Source organism: Phoenix dactylifera, chromosome 2 (assembly GCF_051530095.1).
Source record: "Phoenix dactylifera cultivar Ajwa chromosome 2, Ajwa_hap1_PhDact_Kaust_v1.1, whole genome shotgun sequence".
NCBI classification, from domain to species: domain Eukaryota; kingdom Viridiplantae; phylum Streptophyta; class Magnoliopsida; order Arecales; family Arecaceae; genus Phoenix; species Phoenix dactylifera.
In genome coordinates, this window is record NC_143191.1 from 3764739 (window position 1) to 3786091 (window position 21353).

The 21353-nt window shown below is 38.1% G+C and overlaps 2 protein-coding genes across 2 annotated transcripts; one reads left to right on the forward strand and one right to left on the reverse strand.

The window, feature by feature from the left end:
* Positions 1 to 628: 628 nt before the first annotated feature.
* On the reverse strand, positions 629 to 4663 carry FCLY (farnesylcysteine lyase). The gene is made up of 5 exons (XM_008785097.5): positions 3808 to 4663; positions 3546 to 3719; positions 1698 to 2057; positions 1248 to 1423; positions 629 to 1123 (listed from the first exon to the last, which is right to left on the reverse strand). The coding sequence occupies exons 1-5, from the start codon at positions 4357 to 4359 to the stop codon at positions 862 to 864; spliced, it is 1524 nt and encodes a 507-aa protein (XP_008783319.3). The 5' UTR covers positions 4360 to 4663; the 3' UTR covers positions 629 to 861.
* Positions 4664 to 6090: 1427 nt separating this feature from the next.
* On the forward strand, positions 6091 to 17718 carry LOC103702608 (zinc ion binding protein). The gene is made up of 7 exons (XM_008785099.6): positions 6091 to 8009; positions 8308 to 8363; positions 14229 to 14504; positions 14878 to 15114; positions 15322 to 15441; positions 15614 to 15742; positions 17453 to 17718. Exons 1-7 carry the CDS (start codon positions 6266 to 6268, stop codon positions 17471 to 17473), a joined length of 2583 nt encoding a protein of 860 aa, XP_008783321.4. The 5' UTR covers positions 6091 to 6265; the 3' UTR covers positions 17474 to 17718.
* Positions 17719 to 21353: the final 3635 nt, after the last annotated feature.

The window sequence follows — 21353 nt, forward strand, 5'->3', positions numbered from 1 at the left end:
CCGTGGATCCATTAAGCGATAATGGTCATCGAGTCTTAACAAATTTGTTTGTGGTACACCACTGCAGAATATGAACAAGGAGGCAATTCATTGTAATGGTTGATCATCATAATTGTCATGCACCAAAAGTAGCACACTATATGCTGATCACCAAGCAAATTTCCTCATTAAATTTACCCTCCTTGTAAGGACAGGTTCATCAAAAGAACCAAGCATGAATAACCTGAGAGCATAAGTAGGCAATGCAAAGATATTTATGCCCCAGACTGCAAAAGATGCTTGACAGAGTGCCAGATGGATGTCAGATAGCAATGAAAAATAATGTTACATGCAGTGGTTGTTTGAAACAATATCGAAACCTTCCACAACATGGATGGTTGCAAATTCATTGTGGAAAACCACAGCCTTGCCCAAGCGCTCATGCCAAGCGCAAGATGGTTTGATTAAAATCAAGGTTATTGCAGAATTTGAAAAAACAATTTTCACGTGAAAATCATGGCAGATATGCTTGTAATCTGTTAAAATTTTTGCTCATCATGCATCAATCTAACTTTTCTTTTTTATCCATGCAAAAATTACAAAGGGCGTTGCTTGTAAAACAAGTAGCAGCTAATTTGTATGTGCAAAATTTTTCTATTCATCACAAATCCTAATTTTAGTATAACTTTAGCACAACCATTTATACACTGTGTAAGGTACAACAGAACAATGTTCTTAGCTACATAGCTTAGTACCAAAATATAGCAAGATGATGAATTTACAGAGAAACACCATATCTAAGAAACTGATAACAAACCTCTCACCTTTAAATCAATGGTGACAGTAACTTATTTTGTGTGCGTAAATACTTCATTCAGTGTCTCATAGATCAAAATGAAGATTATCTTGAGCAGAAATAGAACTTATGCTTGGGGCATTTGATGATAATCCAGAAAATCTTGAGATGATAAGCCGGGCAACGTTCTCTGCTGCAACAGAACTGGTCTCAATAGAACTCGCAGCACTCTCAAAGGAATTTATGTAGTATAAGTGTATCCCATCCAAAAGTATTGGTGCAAAGACCTCTGGAGCTTCGTAATGAGGATAAGCAGGCCAATTTATTCGGACAACTTCCTTCCTTGTACTGCCAGTGATGAGCAATGTTTAAGCACTCAATCATCCAATGAGGTTTATAGAAAGTTCTGCACAGGGACACATCCATGCGCGTGTGCGTGCATGCATACACACAGTGATGCAGGAAAAATTACCTGAATATTCGATTCAATAAATCATCTTCCAGTGGTGCACGAGAGAATACTTTGTAAGTCATGTCTTCTTCACTGTATTTCTTGAGAACAGAAATACTGGAGAATGGAATATCAGGAAGCTCTACTGTGCCAACAAGGTTTGGAATTTCTGATGCAGAATTGAGTCCAAAATAGTTCTAGAAGAAAGCAGAAATGTCATAAACCTCTGGTCTTATGTTCTATAATTCCAATGAATATTACTTAACACTAGTTATGAACAAAACTTGAAAAGTTTTAAATATCTGCATGAGAAAAGATTTTCTTGTGTATAAATTGGAAAAATTGAATAATAACTCAGTCAGAAAGCATTGTTATCTGGTAAAAGATCAGAAAATGCATACAAGGAGAAGACAGCACAGAAGAGAACTTATGCTGTCAAGCACTCAAGCAACAAGTTTATAGAATACTAACAGGGTTAAAGAGGCCTCTCACGAATGTTGTGTATGTATGTTGTAACCTTCTATTGGGAACCGAAACTGGAGGCTCAAAGGTGATGTTCAGTTCATCTAGTGGTGTAGCAATAACTGTAACCTCGCAATTGTAAGAATTTCCCTTTATAGAATTGAGAACATAATAGCTTCCAGAATAGGAGATCGAATCTATCTCTTCATGTAGATACAATGTGGCATTGGTATGTTTAACCAGCCCTGCAGCAAGTTGCCAATTGCCCCCATCAACTGACCACAATCCCGAATCAGAACCAGCTAAGGAAACAGCCCCAGCTAATCCACTGATGCTCACGTTCTGACCATAGTTAATTCTTGTTATGACCTGAAGAAATGAGATGCCAGAATCATTTAGCATTGACATAAGCAATAAGAAATTAGTTTGGTTGCAAGTAAAATTATGTGGAAAACTTGGTTTGCTTGGAAAATCTCGTTTTTCATTCTTGTTTTAATAAAAAATTAGGCAAATTTGGAAAGCTTATCACACACACACACACACACATATATATATATATTATACACACACACATATATGTATATATATACATATATGTGCATATACATATGTGTGTGCACATATATGTATGCATACATATACATAGACATATATATACACACATATCTATGTGTGTGTGTGTGCATGTGTATAGTTCTAGATTTGGTTACACTTGAGTGGATCTCCACTCAGATCCAGTCGGGTCTACATAGGATGATGGGAGTACCACATGGATGATCTGAGATAGTGGATGTGATCTACTACATCTAAATTATGTATACACCGAAAATCATATGATATAGAGACCCCTAGCCTATGCATCAAGTGATAAAATATATATATTCTTTTATTTTATTTAGATTGTCCAATTTTTTGACCACTTGATGCATAAGCTAAGGATCTCCAATATATAAGTAATATAGAGGTAGTATATCACATCCAATAGCTTGAGTTATAAATATAGAATCCCCATTGCCCATATAGACTTGACGAAATCTGAGTGGAAATCCACTCGAGTATAGCCAAATCCAGCTCTCTTTCTCTCTCTCTCTCTCTCTCTATATATATATATATATATATATATATATATATATATATATATACATACATACATACATACATACACACACACACACACACACATATATATGCATGCATGTATGTATGTATGTAAGCCGTTTCTTTTCATGAAAAAATTATACTTTTCCTTTTCCTTTTGCCCAGATTTCCTTGTAGCCAAACATACCCTAAGTAAAAACTGCATTTTTCTTCCAATATGCAATTAAACAGAATTCTAGCTACAAGAACGAAACAAAATCAGGACTTTTGCATAATCATAGCCTCCAATTCTACAAGCATATTAAATACATTCTTGTAAGATTAATCTCCCAAAAGAAAACCACCAATAAAACTACATCTTTCTCCAAATCTTCGATCTAACAAATGTTCTAAATAAGAGCATGATAAAGATTGAAAGGATTTTCACCTAACCACAGCTTCAAAGCCTATAAATAGATCAAAGATATTCTCATAACATAACTGTTCAGGAGACTTAGGGAACAAACATGACCAAAGTATTGTGGTCAATGCTAAAAAGAAAAGTTTAGCTTACATTATTTCTCAGGTGATCATTTCTACGAGTAGTATTTCCAATTGGTTATCTTACCTCTATAAGGACAAATTCCAAACCTCAAGGACACTTGCCGATGAAGAAAAAAAAAATCTTAAAATCTGTAAACTCATAATAAATTAGCATCTATATAACATAATTCGGAGGTATTCAATCTAAAAAGAAGAATTAACTCAAATGAAGCATACCGTCACAAGCTCTGATATCAGCAGGGGAGATAGCCTGGCATCGGCCAATTCCTCCTGTAAAGTCCGGCGAGTGAGCCCATACAAATTTGACCACTTGAGCATCTCCTCCACCGTCTCGAAAACAGGACGAGACTCGAAGCCTTTGTAGTAAAGCAAGAACCTTTCCACCATTGTCTGTTCCACCATAAACCCAGTTTACCGGTGATCAAAAGATTCAAAGATTCGAGCTTTGAGAATGCGAGGAGGGAAAAAAAAACAAAACCTTAACGAAGCGTTCCATGCGGAGGAGAGAGAAGCCATAGCGGCGGAACAGAAGGAGAGAGTTAAGAAGCTCGCGGATCATGCGGTATATTGCCGAGCTGGAGCTGGGGGGAGGCGGTAGGGTCTTGAAGACGAAGCGCTCGCCGTCCCACACGCCGAACCCAGAGGAAGAGGAGGAGGAGGAGGAGGCGTTGGAGTTGGGATCGACCTCGGAGGCCTTGGTCTTCCGCTTGAGACCGAGGAGAGAGGCGAAGCGGAGGGCGTGGAGGTTCTTGGGGTGGATGATGGAGGCGCCGGCCTCGAAAGTGTCGCCGCCGATAGTGACCGTGGCCATGCGTCCGCCCACCCGGCCGCGCCGCTCGAAGATCCTAATGTCGTTGACGCAAAGGCCGCCTTTTTCGGCGCATGTGTACTGTTTGAGGAAATACGCGACCGACGCGCCACCGATGCCGCTGCCGACGACGCAGACGCCGGGGGCAGCGAGGGCTCCGGGGGCCCGGAGGAGGGGCAGCGCCGCGAGAAGGAAGAGGGCGTGCAGGAGTGATTGGTCCATGGCGCTCGATGTCAGCTTCGCGTCGTCTCACACGGAGAGAGGAGATAACAAGAGTCAGTAAAGAATTATGTAATGATAGATCTCGAAAGATTTTTTTTCCGCTGAAAGTCAAGCAACTACACATTCAAAAAAAAAATCCAGAAATAATATATTCCGGAGTGCCATGGGCGGCTTCCTTTTTTCCATCCATAGATTACCCTAGAGTAATTGACCATATACGAGACCATGCAATGCAATCCGCGACTCCATTGGTATAGTACAAATGAAGAACAACTTATAAAATATCCACTTGCTCTGTTAACACACCGTTTAATAAAAAAATTTGGACTTAATACTCCCACCTCTTTGGCTAATCCACATTATTTTATTCTTTTTTTAACCCGAGCGATTACCATCCGAAATATAGTTCCGTAATATGCTAATTAGACAAATTATAAAAATAAAAGAGGGCTCATTAGCAAGTTGTGCCATTTTGGCAATATTAGAGCTTCACTTCATTTGGCACCAGCATGTGAAATGGAGGCTGCAGGCTCTGATCTGGGCAAAAATTTTGTTAGTATTTAGGAATTCAATCCGTGTTCTGGATACGGCGTTGGATGTCCATGTAATTCTGCTCTCCTAGCAGGTTTTTTGTGTTATTTTTAAACATAAAAATTAATGATCTGTTGGTTGTCGTATTAATAAATAAAAGCAAATTGAGCATCTTTCAGAACTCAGGTCCATGATTCCGTTTTCCTACAAGCTCGCTGCCTCATGAAACCTCCCATACCCAACTTGTATGGGCTTGAGTTGAATCATGAGTGCCAGATCAATTCTATCTTATGGGTGATCGTAGTTTTAGCTTTGTGGGGTTAAGCCTCATGTTAAGCTTTTAATAGAAAATAATAAATGTTTCCAGAGCAAATGTAATCCTTTACCAAATGTAATCCTCACTTCATAACTCGCACTTTCATACTTGACTTTCATAGTAGCTTCCTTCGTGTAATCTATTTATCTCGATACATAACGCCTTCTTGCATACGTTTTCCTAAGAAAATAATAACAAGAATTAAATATAAATAAACAACTAATTGTAAGACCAATAAATTATGTGAATATGCTTGCTTTATTCTGCTTCGATGCATTGGCAATTGGCAAACTTCGCATGTGCTTGAGTAGTTACATTGATATGAGGTGTTAAGATAAAGGCCATACATCAATCAAGCCCTTGGTTTGATAAGTGTGTATCTCTAAAAAACGAAATCTAAATTAAGCACTAGCTATAGAGGTTGAAGGTTTGATACCGGCTATAATCTAAATTAACCCTTCCAAATATGTATGTGTGCATATTGTATGCGAAATATTATTGTGTTTTCATATTTACTTGAAAACTAAAATTAGTAATGAACCATCCAAATTTAAGATTTAAACCATTAAACATGGTATGCACTATAAAATAAATTTAGAAACTAAAATTTATAAATGTTGGTGGCATCTAGTATATGATGTTAATAATATGGTATCGTACTATATATCATCTTCTAATTAGCAGACTATAGTAATTTTAAATATAGTTATATTTTAGCATATTTGAATTATGATTCATAAAATGAATTTTAAATTTATATATCCTTATATGTATGATCTAATTGGTGCTACCTGGCTGGTTATTAAATTAAAAATTTATCAAAATATATAAATTTTGATTTCTATTATACGTACTTATTTAAATCTTGGATTTGGATAATGATGTACCGATTTTCAGGTACCGGTGCTCCCGGTGGCGGCGGGTGTGATCCTGCAGGGGAGCTCTCGTTGTCTTTCTCGCCCAGCCGGCAACGAAAGCAGCAGCATCCATCTCCGAGTCATCCAAGCTTCCAAGCCCTCTCTCTCCCTCTCTCTCTCTCTCTCTCTCTCTCTCTCTAAGATGGAGTCGGCAATGGAGTTGCCTGAGTGCCCGGTTTGCCTGCAGGCCTACGACTGGACGGCGACGGTGCCGCGGGTGATGGCATGCGGGCACTCGGCGTGCGAGGTATGCCTGGCCGCCCTCCCCATCCCTCGCCCCAACCTCCCCGACGCCGTCCGCTGCCCCGCCTGCACCCAGCTCGTCCCCCTCCCACGCTCCCCCGGCCCCTCCGCCCTCCCCAAGAACCTCGACCTCCTCCGCTTCTCCTCCTCCTCCTCCTCCTCTCCTTCCCCAATCCCCAAATCCAAACACAGTCCTGATCCCGATCCATCCCCTCCCCTGGACTTCCTCCCTCTACCCTGGACCCAATCCCGCCTCCCCGCCTGGAAGCACTTCATCCTCCCCCAAGACGCCCTCTCCCTCCTCTCGCTTGGAGCAGCAACGACGACAGACATCTGGACGGCTACCATCTCTACGCCTCTCGGCCGGCCCTGGTGCTTCCGGCAGAACCAGCGAGTGAGCCTGTTTCCCATCGACACTTCTCCTTTTCTCTCCTCTTTGTCTTCCACCGAGTCGTCCCAGTGGTTTCGGCTAAGCTACACGGTGCGTGTGTTGGAAGCTCTGTATCAGTTGGGCGATGGGGTGAGAGACGAATTGGGTCTTCTTGTGGATGCCTCGATAAGGCATCAGCGGGGATTATGTAAAGTTTTCGGGTTGTGGATGGGTGGGGAACAGGAAAAATCTCGCCTTTGCTTGGTTTGTGAGAGGTTTGGTCGCAATCTTGCTGATGTGTTGAGAGACGGGAAGAGGTTTAGTGGTGGTGGAGTGGATGGTGGGAATCTTTTGCATAGTTTTGGGATGGTGAGCATGGAGCTGTGTGAGGTGGTGATGGATTTGCATTCGCAAGGGTTGGTGGCTGGATGCTTGGCACCGTCCTGCTTTTGCTTCGATGATTTCGGGCACGGTCTTTTTGATGTCAATCAGGTTTTGCTATCAGGGAGGAGAATCCGGGAGAATGCTAGTGCTATGTCTTCCAGAAAAGGCTGTGATGGTCCCAACCTGGTTGAAAGCACAGCTTTTTTAAGCCCAGAGGTGTTTGTTTCATTGTTCGGAAAGGATGTTGCTAATGACTCTGGTTTTGATAGCTCAGTGGGATATGGAACGGATGTTTGGTCGTTGGCTTGTATATTGGTCATGATTCTTTTGGGCAACGCCAATCTGGCAGCAGAACTAGTTGAAAGTCTCTCTGGCATCCTTGCAGAAGGGAGTTGCAAAAAATTTGCTGAAGTATATGATGTTTGGAAGGAGAAGGTAGTCTCCAAGTTGGAAGCTTTATTAATGGAGACAAAGTTTGAGCCATTGCTCCAGATTCTTACTTCTTGTTTGAATTATGAACCAGAGAGCCGTCCTCAAGTGATTGATATTTGGCATTGTATTTGCAGTCTGTTCACCAAGACCTGTGCTGATGATTTGGCCGCTTCTGATGTTTTAGTAGCAAAGGAGAATGTTTTATGTTGCTTAGTTCTTGGGAGCATATGCTCCCTGCGACACAAAGAAGCTGACAGCATTTTGCCAAGTCAAGGGAATGACAACATTTCTAGAGATAATCCATATGAAGACATGCTGGGTAGCAATGAAAGCAATGCTGATCACTTGCAGCAGGGGAAAGATGACAATAACCTAGTCAAAGGGCTGCACGGTGGTGGTCTTAGATCTGTCGCTCTTCAAGATCATCGTGACTGTGTGACAGGATTGGCGATTGGAGGTATAAACTAATTTTCTATTGTATGATTGCTTATTCTTTCATTAGTTTAGTCATTTGGGTTTCTTATATATATATATATTGGATGATTGCTTGTTCTTTCATTGGTTTAATCATTTGGGATTGCTTATATATTCTTTGATGATGTCTTTATCTTGCTTATGATGATCCACCTATTCTGTTTCTTTTCTGATATTTGTGATATTAACTATATTTAAAAGAGAATTATTTTGCGGATCATCTTGGCCAATTATCTGCAATGCTGGAGGTTTAATCTTATGTCAATTTTTACCTGTTGCAGGGGGGTTTTTGTTTAGCTCTTCTTTTGATAAAACAATCAACGTATGGTCCCTGCAGGTATACTCTTGCGAAAGGTACTTTTTTTCTGAATGATTGATATTGACATTGCTGTGGTATTCCTAGAAGAGTTGAAGGACTAACAAATTTCTAATGAAATTGGATATGTAATGTCTTTTCCCTTGCAGGGAACCAAAACCAGAAACTTATCATGCACTTTCTATTACTGTATGATAAAGTTCGTCAAAATGTGTTTCCTTTATAATGCATTTCTTACATAGACAAAGAGATAAAATAAGGATCCAGGATCCCTTAATTTTTTCTTTTACTGGAACTTATACCCAACATTCAAAAGTACTAACAATATCTGCATGTTCATAGAACTGCAAAAACATCATGAGCAATTCCTTCCCCTGCTCAAAGTCATATTAGCTTTTAACTCATCTTGGGTTTCTGAGTAGGAATTACAAGGTTTAATCTATGTGTTGTCAAAGGTTTCTTGAAGAATTTTGTTCACCACCATAAAGGCCAACATATTGCTACTCATTGAGTTTTTTATGCCTTGCCTTGTTACATCAATATCTAGACTCTTTACGAACTGGGGGAACCTTGTAGAATTGTTCCCTGTTTGCATGAACTTAAACTACATAGCTAAGCATCTAGGTTTCATGGAAAGCTCTTTTCTCATCCAAAGAGACCTTGGCTAATGGTAGTTACCAGTTTGAAGGCTTTTTGTAGTTAAGCCAAGGGCCTGTTGCAAGGCTTTCACGTGCTCTAATGGATTACAATCTGATCCATATAATGAGCCCCATATAGATGGGACTAGGCTTGTTGGTAAACTTATGTGAACAGGAAGACCTGTTGACAGATTTATGCTAGCTAATTGAAAACTAGCATTGATATATAATTATTTGTCATCCACTCTTGAGAAAAAAATGCTTATAATGTAGCTAAGATTAGTTACTACAAAAAGTTCTATGAAGGATCATTTGGGCACCCATATCATCAAAAGGATACCAAGTCAACAATAGGAAAATTGTGTATGGAATATGGATTATGTTACTTCACTTCATTTTTTGGAATGGAAACAAAATTCTGCTTCTAACCCCTTAGGGAGTGAAAGAGAATCATGAAGGAAGAAGCAGTAATTGAAGTTGACTATGTTTTGCTAGTTGGAGACAAATCAGCATGAACAAGGACATGAAGCTTGAATGGAAAAGAAAAATGTCATATGAGGACAAGTTGATGTTTAAGTATTTAAAGCTGCATAGTTTGCTGGAGCAAATAATTTGAATTAGTTTTTGATGTGATTCATATGCATGGCAGCATCATGAAGGATTGTGCATAGGTAGGAACACTGATGAGCTAAAGAAGTATGGCTGTATTTGTGGCTGAGAATTGAATAATGATCTATGATATATGTTGATGTTAAGTTGAGGGCTAATCATAAAACATTTGTGTTTTCTTTGATCATATCTTGATCCAATAAAACCAACATACATAGGACAAGTGTTAGTTAAGGCTGAGTCAGCAGACCAACTTTATTGTGAAGATCAAAATGCAGCACAATGTGTTTGTCTTGTATATCTGACCATAAAATAAACTTGAAATTGTTAAAATATTTGTTGCAGTTGGGCAATGTTGGTTAAAAATGAGTAAATGAACCAAAAGAACCTTAACTGAGGCAAATTATACGAGATGATTTGTTCATATCCAACATAGGCTTGCGAACTTTCTGTGGAGAGGCTTAAGTGAAGCCATTGGAGAAAAAGAATTCTTGTAGTACTTGATGTTGAGGGCTTTGAATGTGATCTTCATATTAGAGGACTTAGCCTTGGGTAGGAATCAATGTAAAGTTAGGGCTCATAAACTGGATTTGAGGTAGCTGTTACTGGGCTTTTCATTTTACAGTTCTTTCTTGAGAATTTCAGCATAATTTTTTAGGTTATCTTGAATTTGACATGCAAGAATATTTCAAGTGTCCATAAGTGCCTATCGAACCACTTGTGTGTGGAATATATATTCTATTAGAGTTTCACTAGGACCATGGACCACATATTTTACCTTTCATGTAGTTTAGAACCATCAAATACATTATGAAAATCAAGATTTTTTCTAAGCAATGCTATTATTTACATCTTTTTGATTTTGACATGTGCTCATGCATTTGATCTTTTGGTAATATTTGTTTTTTTGAAGATAAGACATTGCATGATGTAGCTCATGATCTTTGTTATGCCATTCTAGAATGTGTATTTGCCATATGATGTTGAAATGATAAATCTGATTGGCTTCTATGTGAAAGGATTCAATAAGGCCTTGAAATGGATCTTTCTCAGAGATGCTAAGATATTCCTATTGTTTTACATCCAAGTCTTGGGATCTGTTTCTGAAAATTCAACCAATAAGGGAACAAAGGAATGTTCAGAGGCAATCAGACCACCCATGGTCAAATAAAGTGATCAAAAGACAAAGCTTGGAAAGGAAGATGTAAAGCACGGACCCTTTTCGTTGTTTTTCTTCCCTGCAAAAATTGAACTCGTTATCCCTTCCTATATCCCTCAAAGATCCTCCAAGATACCATGCAGCAATTCATCTAATAATTAGAGCCACCTGGACAGAAATAAAATTAGAAAAAGGGTTCTAGTTTGGACTGCTTGACTGGGGCAGAATGAACAATGGAAGGGGCAGCCAGCCCTTCCTCCTCTACCGGCTCATGCATGGCCCTCAATCTGTTCGATCCAGACTAATTAAAACTTTGGCTTGGCTAGGCCTAGCGACAATTTGAAAGTCTAAACAAAATTGTACAGATAACATATATTATGAGTCCCTCAAATAACCTTGCCCCTTCACTCTTTTTCCTCTCTTTTCCAACCTCTTTCTCACTCTCTCTTCCCTCACCATTGTTACACACCAAACCTAAAGGTGTGGCTCCTTCCACTACTATCTCTCTCTCTCTCACTGTATGTGTGTGTGTAGTTGCCACAGCATGCACCACTACTACTACCATTTCCCATCCAAATCATAATATTCAATAACACCTTCACCAGCATTGCCACTGGCTCCCTCAACACAATGACCAAGAATTGCGCTCCCTCCCTCCCTTCCACTCTCCATATCAGCTGGGATGCTTGTGAAAGCATTTGGCTCCAAATGCTTCATAGTCAAAAAAACAATGAAAAACCTTTCAAGATAAAAATCAACACCACTGATTATGATCTAAGATATAAAATGCTTGGAGGCTCAAAACTTTTTATTCTGGAGGTTTCTTGCCTGTACATCAAGTTGGCAAAAATGAACAGAAGTGATATAGCTAGTGAGCAAAAACATAGCATAAATCATATAGTTTGTGATTCCAAACTATTGACCTTGATATCAATATTTTAAAACATATACATATCAATTTTTAGCTAATTTGGATGTTTTTAAACTATAGAACAAACTGAAACATGATAAATCATTGAAATGGTCAATTTTCTTTTCATTTGATGCATGGGTAAAAGGTCAAAAAAATTCATGATTTTTGGTTTGTGGTCAATTCAAATGTTGTGGATCACGATCAACAGTGTTGATTTTCATTTAAGAGTTCCTTCATTATCCGTAACTAGGAAGCATTTTGAGCTAAATGCTTTCGAAAGTATCCCATCCCCCCCTCCTCTCTCCACACACACATGCATACATATATATATATATATACATATATATATATACATATATATATATATACATATATATATATGCATATATATATATATATACATATATATATATGCATATATATATATACATATATATATACCTATATATATTATATGTACGCAGACCTCATGGCTATGGATGTGGAGCAAGGATCAATTTGTGACCCTAGGGTTCAATTGGGTCGGGTTGAGTTGGTCTCACTTAGGGGTTTCACGGCCAAGTTGATATTGATCTAAAATAGTTAGATTGCCATGCTAGGCCATGCTAGCATGTTGGCTTGATGCCGGGCTTTGGCTTGACCCTTGCAAGTTAGTTTCTGGGCCTACTCTTAGTTTTCTCTTCTTCTATCATTTTTTTTATTTTCTCTTCTTTCATCTTTTTTTCTCCCCAATCTTTTTATTTGCCTCTTATCCTTTTGTTTCTCCCTCCATTTCTTCTTTCATTGTTCCTAAAGGTAGTAAAAAAATAAACCATCATATGGAACCGTATCAACCAACATCTACTATGCCTATACCGGGCTCCGTACCGGTTGTCCGGTGGCACGAGCCGGACAACTCCGCGTCGTGCCATGTCGGCCCAATACCGACATAGTAGAGGGGGAAAGAGGGAGAACAGGAGAGAGAAAAAGAGAGAGAGCGGGGGAGGGAAGGAGAGGGAGAGAAAGGAAGAGGAAGGCCGGCCGGGGTCGGACGGTGGAGGCCGGGGAGCCTCCGCACGGAGGTGGCGGAGGCTAAGGAGCCTCCGCGCGGAGGAGGCGGAGTCCGGGGAGACGCAATGGGTTTGCTGACTTGGAAGTCGGCAATGGGCTTGCCAATTTCAACTTAAAATCCGCAAAAATAAAAGAGGCCTCCTCTGGGCTCCTGTTTCGAACAAAACGGGGACCGGAGGCGGAGCCCCACCTCCACATCTCCCCGGCCTCCACCTCCTCTACACGGAGGCTCTGCGGCTTTCGCCGACCGGCCCTGTCCGGCCTCTCTCTTCCTTTCCCTCCCTCGCCCTCCCTCCCCCGCTCTCTCTCTCTTTTCCTCTTTTTCTTTCTCCTTTTTCGCCTCCGGGACAAGGTCTCGATTTCGATGATGGAACCGTCCCGGTCCACCGCCGGTACGGCTTGGGATGCCCCAAACCGGATGGTTCTGCCGACTATGGTATCAACTATACCGTATCATGCTGATAAGGTACCAATATGGTACTACGTTTTTGTTCAGTATATGAACCAAAGCAGTCCATACCAGTCTAAACCAAGCAAAGCTGCACCATACCATCTAGTATCGACATGTGTCATCCAATTTCGGACTATATCATCACTTAGAGTGAGAAAAAGGTGTTGGGAGCTTGTGTTAAGTGCATAACATATTGTACCTATCATTACCAATACAGTTTCAAGTACTAGGATCGCGAACCTTAGCGAGTCATATCTTCCTCTCTCTCATCTATGATAGGAGAGGACTCATGTCTTAGTGGTTTTTCTTCTTAAATGAATTGGGCCTGTTGATCGAAGGCATGGATAAGTTAGGTGCTAATTAGGATAAAAATAAGCATAAAGATAGGTATTGCGAGATTTAATCTTAATTGTCTGATCATAGATGGCCTAGAAGTTCACTAGAACCCTAATAATTAAAAACGCTATACATCTGTAAAATCAACTCAATTTGCAATAATTAACATCTAAATAAACTTATGGTGACCTTAGACCCTCCTTTCGTGCCATAGGCCTGATCCTCCACTTAATCTACATTATCAAGTTCTATAAAACTAGACAATGAGTGGTGTTTTTTATCCACTGATTATTATGACACATGTAGCATGAATTATCTTTTAGTGATCCTCTAGTTTCCAATATGTGGGGATATTCTATTGATTTAATCAATCAGATATGTTTTCAATATTCAAATTTATATTCAACTGACCGGTACATGTGAACAAATCCATGTATCAACTTTATATAGTTGTGCAATTGAAATATAGATATGTCATATGACTGATTACTTCTATATTAGTGCAGAGATTTGCGAACTTCATGGTGATTCTTTTATTGCATGTTGATTCCATATTATAAAAATTTACAATGAAAAGTATTTATGTGGACGGATTGTAACTGAGAGTTGGTTTTACCTTTCCTTTTTTCCCTCCTATATTGTTGTCTTTTCTTGATGTGGATATTTTCAAAATAAAACAGCCCTGCTCTTTACTTTCTTTAGTCATTAACTTCGTGTATGTCTCCTGCAGGACTTTTCTCATATACAATCTTTGAGAGGTCATGAGCATAGAGTCATGGCTATTCTTGTTGTAGATGATACAAGCCAGCCGATTTGTATAAGTGGTGATAGTGGGAGTGGTATTTTCATCTGGACCATTAGCACCTCTCTTGGGAAAGAACCGTTGAAGAAATGGTACGAGCACAATGATTGGCGATATAGTGGCATCCACGCTTTGGCTGTCTCAGCAACAGGGTTCCTGTACAGTGGTAGTGGGGACAAGTCCATAAAAGCTTGGTCTTTGCAGGTTATATTCCTGAAATCTGACTGCATACTAGTATTACATGATGCTCTTCCTTTCCTGCGGACAGGTCCTTTTATATTTGTTTTCTTAATTCAGAAAAACAAAAGAAATGTCTGCTATGTTAATTAAAACAAAATTATACCTCAGAATCCAAATAATTTTATCTTACTAGGTGATACCTAACAATTGACATATCTTGTTTATACTTTTTTCAATTTGCTAGTTTATTTTTCTTTAACAAATTGGATTTCTTTAAGACCTCAATGTTAGATTTTGATTCATTTTCAGATATTTATTAAATGTAAACTATTTTCCAACCAATTATCTGGGAATTTCTATTATAACTTGTTATTTTTGCTTCTTCTTGCATTTCCAGGATTACTCCCTTTCATGCACCTTGACCGGTCACAAGTCAACTGTTTCTTCTTTAGCAGTGGCTGATGGGATTCTTTACAGTGGAAGTTGGGATGGAACCATACGTTTGTGGTGGCTTCATGATAACTGCCCTTTGTCAATCTTAGGGAATGAGACACCAGAAAATTTGGCCCCGGTTTTGTCACTTTCAATTGATAACAACTTGCTTGTTTCATCCTACGAGAATGGTTTTCTAAAGGTTTGTGCCACTTCAGGAACTGACATAACTCATCATTTACTTTTTAATTGAAGAATTATCAATGCCTTGTGATGTGAATAAACAACGACCTTCTACATTTAATGCTATGATTACTAGGGCCTAGGGCATTTGCCTTTGTCTTTCTATGTATATAATAAAATCGTGTTTATTCTTGAGAGGTTTAAGTCAAATATTTACTTTCATCAGATGTGGAGGAATGATGTGCTGGTGATATCAGAGCAAATTCAGAGTGGTGCTATTTTTGCCCTTCACTTGGACAAAAAATGGCTTTTTACAGGAGGATGGGATAGAATCATCAGTATAAAGGTCTGTGGCTTCATATTGTATCACTTTATAATAGATTGGATAAATTGAATTTCAAATAAGGGATGAATTTTTACTGAACACTGTTTCATGTTATATATTTTCTAGTTTCTACCCAAATTGTTCTTTATATAGTTATCTTAGTTGCTTGCTCTAACATGACTCTTTTTTATAGGAATTGTCACAAAATGAGTTAGAAATGGATATTAAAACTATCGGCTCTATTACATGCAACTCAGTCATAACATCTGTGCTGTACTGGCATGGGAAGCTTTTCGTTGGATTCTCTAATGGGGAGATCAAGGTACCTGAAAAGCCTATCTTTATCTCAAAAACATTTTCCTGTAATACATTGCTTTTTGCTAGATTTCCTGTACAGCCAATTTGAAAAGTGGATGAAATTTTGTGCTAGAATATGCTAGGAACTGTCCAAAGTCATTCAGTGTCCTGTAGATCGACATGATACCTTAAATGCAAGCTAGCCTCTCGGGAATGCTTCACTTTCTCATGTTTTTTTTTGTCTTTAATTGCCGTAGCTCACTTTCATATATACATGCATACATACATATATAGAACTAGTAATTTTGCTGCTAATTATCATGAGTTTGCTAAAATGGTATTATTTTAAATGTATTGTTCCCGACACCCATTATGGGCAGAACTTGATGTAACAGGAATATTTTGGTTGAAGCTGACTTGTAAATTTTTCTTGTTGTTAAAAATTCTCCTTTGTAAAAGGAATTGAATTGGATATAATCTCATAGATGGTCTGTCAGTAAAACTAATAATGATGTAGGAAAGTAAGAAAGCAGAGACAGGTGATGCCATTTTATAGACTGATCAGAAAGTTATACTTTCTCATTGAATTGTAATCTATGGTTAAAGGATAAACATTTTGTTTGAAAACTTTATCTTGATATGTGATAAAGGTTATAGTGCCTGCCATTTGTTAAGTTTCTTCCTTGTTACTATTTGCCTCTTAGCTTCATGTCTCGCAGTTTCCAGTTTTTGGGAATTCAAAATATTTTTATGCTTGTGTGGGTGAATTGATGGATGTTTAAAAGTTGCATAAACTTTCAAACAACTCAGTGGCAATTAAGCAAGAATTGTGAATTATATCAAGATTTTTGAGCAGTGCTACATGTTCATTATCCTGATCAAGGTAGCCAGCTATTGAGTCATCATTACTTAGGCAGAGATGTCTGTATAATATATTTGGATTGCTTTCTGTGCTTATTTGTTTGTTAGTCAACTGAAAATCGGTAATGCTAAAGGACAGCCCAGTGCACGAGGTTCATGCCACCGCAGGGTCTGGAGACGGTTGGAGATATGCAGCCTTATCTCCATGTGCAAATAGGTTGTTCCATATTTCGAACCATGACACCCAGGTCATGATGGAGCAACCTTTATCATTGCACCAAGGGTCACCCCCAACTGAAAAGACATAATGGTGTAGAGTTAAAAATGAGATGAGTGGGGGAAAGTGAAACTGTGAAAGGTGAACTAGGATTGCAGGAGATCCAGGGTCTATATCTCAACAGCCAAGGGTTTATAAGGCTCCATCATATAAGATTCCACACCTACAAATAGTACTACAGTGCATGTCCTAGTTCCCCTGCTAATTATGATTGATTCCTTAAGCAGCAATTTGTTATTGATATTTCGGAAGCTTCTCTGCCATAACTAAATGTTCATTTTATTCTTTTTTGCATCTATGTTTTCTTAGAATGAATTTGCTCGAAAAGAAAGTTCAGAATGACTAACTCTCACCAAGCTGCTTTTGGATATGGATAACTAGCTAACAGTCTAATGCAAGCATTATATCAACCTATTATCATGCTTATTTTTTAGAAAGCCTTATTCTGCTACAGTTTTTTTTTTGATCATGAGAATGGTTTCTCCTTTGACATTGTTCCTCGTATATGCTAAATTTTCTCACTTGGGCAGTCCTTTTTTTTTGGGGGGGGGTGGGGGGAGGAGGATAATATCTGATAACTGAGTCTTCTTTCACCAGATGCACTGTTACAAATCTTGACGAGGATTACCAGAGAATTCCTAAACCATGAACGGCCATGAAGGTCTTAGAAGACACCAGGATAAGATTCAGAATCAGAAGATTTATATTTGCTTTAACCGAAGTACTAATTGAGGGTACTTTTGCTTTCATTGGCAAGTTGTGGTAAATTTCTATTGGATGTAACTTCTCTATTTTGCCTGTGTAACTATGTATATGTACCCAGATGTACTTTAGATGAATGTGATTACAACAAATTGTTATCATCTATTGGATGCCTGTGAGTGATAATGGCTAAGGGTTCAAATGTTGTTAGGTAGAGGGGTGTAATCCTGGAGCAGGCCTTGTTATGCATGTTGTATGTTATGTCTTGAGAAAAGATCCACACTGAACTCTCAGTGATAAAGAAGTTAAAACAAGATTTTTGTTATGCTGTATGTCAATGTTGTAAGAAAGGATCCACTCTGTAACTGTCAGTGATAATGGCCAAGGGTTCAAAGTTCAAACAGTATGTCCTGAAGTTTAAATGTTTCGGTTTATTTATTTGGCGCTACAAAAATCAATTTATTGAAAAAAGATATGGTCATCCACACTGGCTGGGGTTGAGATGGTGGTGTCTGGTGAAGCTGTCTTGCTCTAGACCAGTAAATTTCAATTACAGAAAGAGTATGCTTTGGCTAAAAACCATGAACAAGGAAGCTTAATTTGTAAATCTCGAGACATGGTATTTGAAAGTAATGACTGCTGATTTGTTTCCCTAAAAGCCTTCTCAGAAAGGGTGTAGACCAGTTTTAGTGCGAGGCACTGGGTTTTTGGTTGTTAATTTTGGACTAAAATATCAATTTTGTATTCGACGATTCATAGAAAATCATGAGCTACGGATGAAGCATTTTTCTAGAATGAGCACCCATTATGTTGTTAGCATTGAGTGAACTATTGCAGAATATGTTATGTTGGGCATGTGCAGATGTAAATGCAAATGCTGTTGCTTGGACTTGGAAGATTATATTGGTGGTGCTTAATTTTTTATGATGACAAAGGGGATTTTAATATTCTTCTAGTCTCCTCTTACTTAATGGACCTCACTTTCTGGCTCAAAAATGGAATATACTATATGGAATGTGATTGCATAAAATAAGATGGAGGTGATCCAGGTATACCCTTAAGCAATGTAACTGCAGTGAAAGAGGAATGCTATTGCTTACCAAAAAAAAAAAAGAGGAATGCTATTTTCATACCTAACCTTGTAACTTTCCCTACTTTTTCTCCTCTGGAAAGAAGCATTGCAGCCTGTCATGACTGAGATCACAAGCACAAGATTTTTCTTCTCTAAAATTGCGAGAGCTTTCACCTTTACTGTATTGTATTTTTTTCGTAGCGTATTTTGTAGCAGAAAGATGACTGCTGTTGTGGTAGTCATGATCATCATGTACACATAGTTAACTCCATTACTCAGTTTGCGTGATGCACACAAGAGGATGCAGTTACAGTTATGACTTCACCTGATTTTTTTTTTTTTATTACTTATATAACTTGATAAGCTTATTCTCATTTTTGATCCATATACTTTTCCTACTTCTCTTGACTAAATGAAAATGAACATCAGCTAAAAACAGAATTAGCTCCTGAGTTATGATGAAAGGCATGAATGTTGGACCTGCAAGATGCGGTAACTTTTTTCCTTTCTAATAGTGAACATGAAAAGAGGGAGATGTGGCATGCATGGAGCCATGCAAAGAGTTTGCATTATCACACTAGAGGTTAACAGAATTTTTGATGTTTTAAACATTGTATAACTTCTAAATTCTTTCATTATGCTGAATGCTCTGATGCAAAATATAAATCCCTTATCAACCATTCATTTCATGACCTATCAAAAATCCATTAATGCATTCGAGTTGGACAACAAATGGTTTATTTACGCTGTGTGCTTGTACCATACTACTTGTAAAACAATGGCTACTAAATATCATTATTCATTCTCACTCGAAAAAAAAAGGGTCCACATTAACAATGGAGTTTTCAAATATCAGCCATTACAACATTATAATGTCCATTATCTATCAGAAAAAATCATAATTTCATAATTAAATTTGTAATAATAATTACTAATTAGTATTAATTTATTATGATGCAAGTTATAATAGGAATAATGGTCATTATTTATCATTTCTATTGTTTCTAATAACTCTTTTTAACTTAAAATTTCTGCAGCAGTTGAAAAAACTAATAATGTTTTGGACAAATGATGCATGCCATTATGTCTTTTTTTTTCAGTCGTCATTTTCCACCATAAAGACAGAGTAGTAGCAGTGGCTGTCATCGTTTCACCAAATCTATCTGCTGTTACGTGGTTCCCAGGGGATCCAGTGACGGATTTACGAGGCTATTGAAAAATTGGTCAAAAGCGAAGCTTTCGCTGGCCCCACACTTGATGCGACAGCCTTTCGAGCATCCAATTGGCGGACGAGGCGAGAATTGACGTTCAAAAGCTCGACGCCTCGCAGTTTCCACCGTGGGGCGCGTGAGTAATAATTTCTCGCTTCGATTGACCCATGGGAGTCATGATTGGTCGATGACCGCGGTTTTCTTCTCGGTTGCGTCACCTACCTTTCGGGTTCTTAAATTATGATAAATTTGTCATAAAAAATAAATAAAATTTTGTATTTTAAAAAAAATTAAAAACACAGTATGCAATTAATTTGAATTCGGATTGAATAAAACCAATCCGATCATTTCCCGTATAATATGTATTTACCTAATTTTTTTTCATATACAAAAATATTTTTTTTATTATTTTCAAAAAAATGATAAATTAGATAGATAGGTAAAAAAATATTTTTTCACATTATTTGGACATGTATAAATAAATATTATAACATTTTATTTTTTTTATATCGTAATGGATGATTTCATGGTTTGTGATAAAAAAAAAATTATAATAAATTTTTTAAATTAGAAATAAGTTTTTTTATTTTTTTTTAGTCTTTCTCATTAAGAATCCAAATCTAATCCCTATCGAACTCAGGTGATATTTTTTAATCCAAATCTAATCCAAAAAAATTTGATTTGAGTGGATCGGATTAATTTTGGATTGATATTAGACTGAAAATGGCTGGATCCATTTTATCTGGTTACAGTTTCAGAATTTTTTAAACTTCTTAATTTGTGAATTAAGGGAGCACTGTCATTTTTTATTTTTTGTTGTATTCAAGGACAGGATTCCAACCTTTTCCAAAAGGAGACAAAGCTGGGCACCATCCGCATGCCTCGTGGTATGGAATTTGTGCCATCATACGGCGCCAATCGTGCTAATCTCGTGAATCGCTTGCCGTCTTGTGGTGTGAAACTAGTAGAGAAATTTTCTCTCATCTCTAAAAGATTTAGAGACCATATTTTGCCGAAGAAAAAGATTCATATTATTCTTGTTTTTCGTTACATACATATAGTTTAAAATAATGTCGACATAGATGAAACTTGATTCTGATTTTGAGTAATTTTGGCTAATCCAATCCAAAATATATCCTTAGGTATGATATCTTTTATCTCCAGTGGGATCGCGAAGAAATAAATATTTTTTTTTTGATACATCACCACCTCATACTAAACGTAAATAAGTACAACCAAAAATATTAGAAAAAAAGAAGTTGACCAAGCGGTTGGAAAACGTCCATCTGATAAAATCTCCAGCATGCTGTATCGCATACGATGCCATCCAGTTAGCAACTGAGTTAGCCTCCTGATACATATGCATGGTTCTAAAAGATCTACAGTCCCCTGCCATCTGCCAGACATCACAAGGTAGGGAATATCCAACCAACTCGGAAGGTCTCCCATAAATCTCCTCTATTGTCGCAGTCGAGTCATCCTCCAAGTGCATGTACTCCACCCCAGCTCGAAG

Excerpts from the sequence above, each read along its gene's own strand:
- FCLY (XM_008785097.5), bottom strand. The coding sequence starts at position 4,359 with ATGGACCAATCACTCCTGCACGCCCTCTTCCTTCTCGCGGCGCTGCCC. Across the intron at positions 3,720-3,807 it reads GCATGGAACGCTTCGTTAAG|ACAATGGTGGAAAGGTTCTT; the intron begins GTTTTGTTTTTT and ends ATGGTGGAACAG. Across the intron at positions 2,058-3,545 it reads TGATATCAGAGCTTGTGACG|GTCATAACAAGAATTAACTA; the intron begins GTATGCTTCATT and ends TCATTTCTTCAG.
- LOC103702608 (XM_008785099.6), top strand. The coding sequence starts at position 6,266 with ATGGAGTCGGCAATGGAGTTGCCTGAGTGCCCGGTTTGCCTGCAGGCC. Across the intron at positions 15,442-15,613 it reads ATAGAATCATCAGTATAAAG|GAATTGTCACAAAATGAGTT; the intron begins GTCTGTGGCTTC and ends TCTTTTTTATAG. Across the intron at positions 15,743-17,452 it reads TCTCTAATGGGGAGATCAAG|ATGCACTGTTACAAATCTTG; the intron begins GTACCTGAAAAG and ends TTCTTTCACCAG.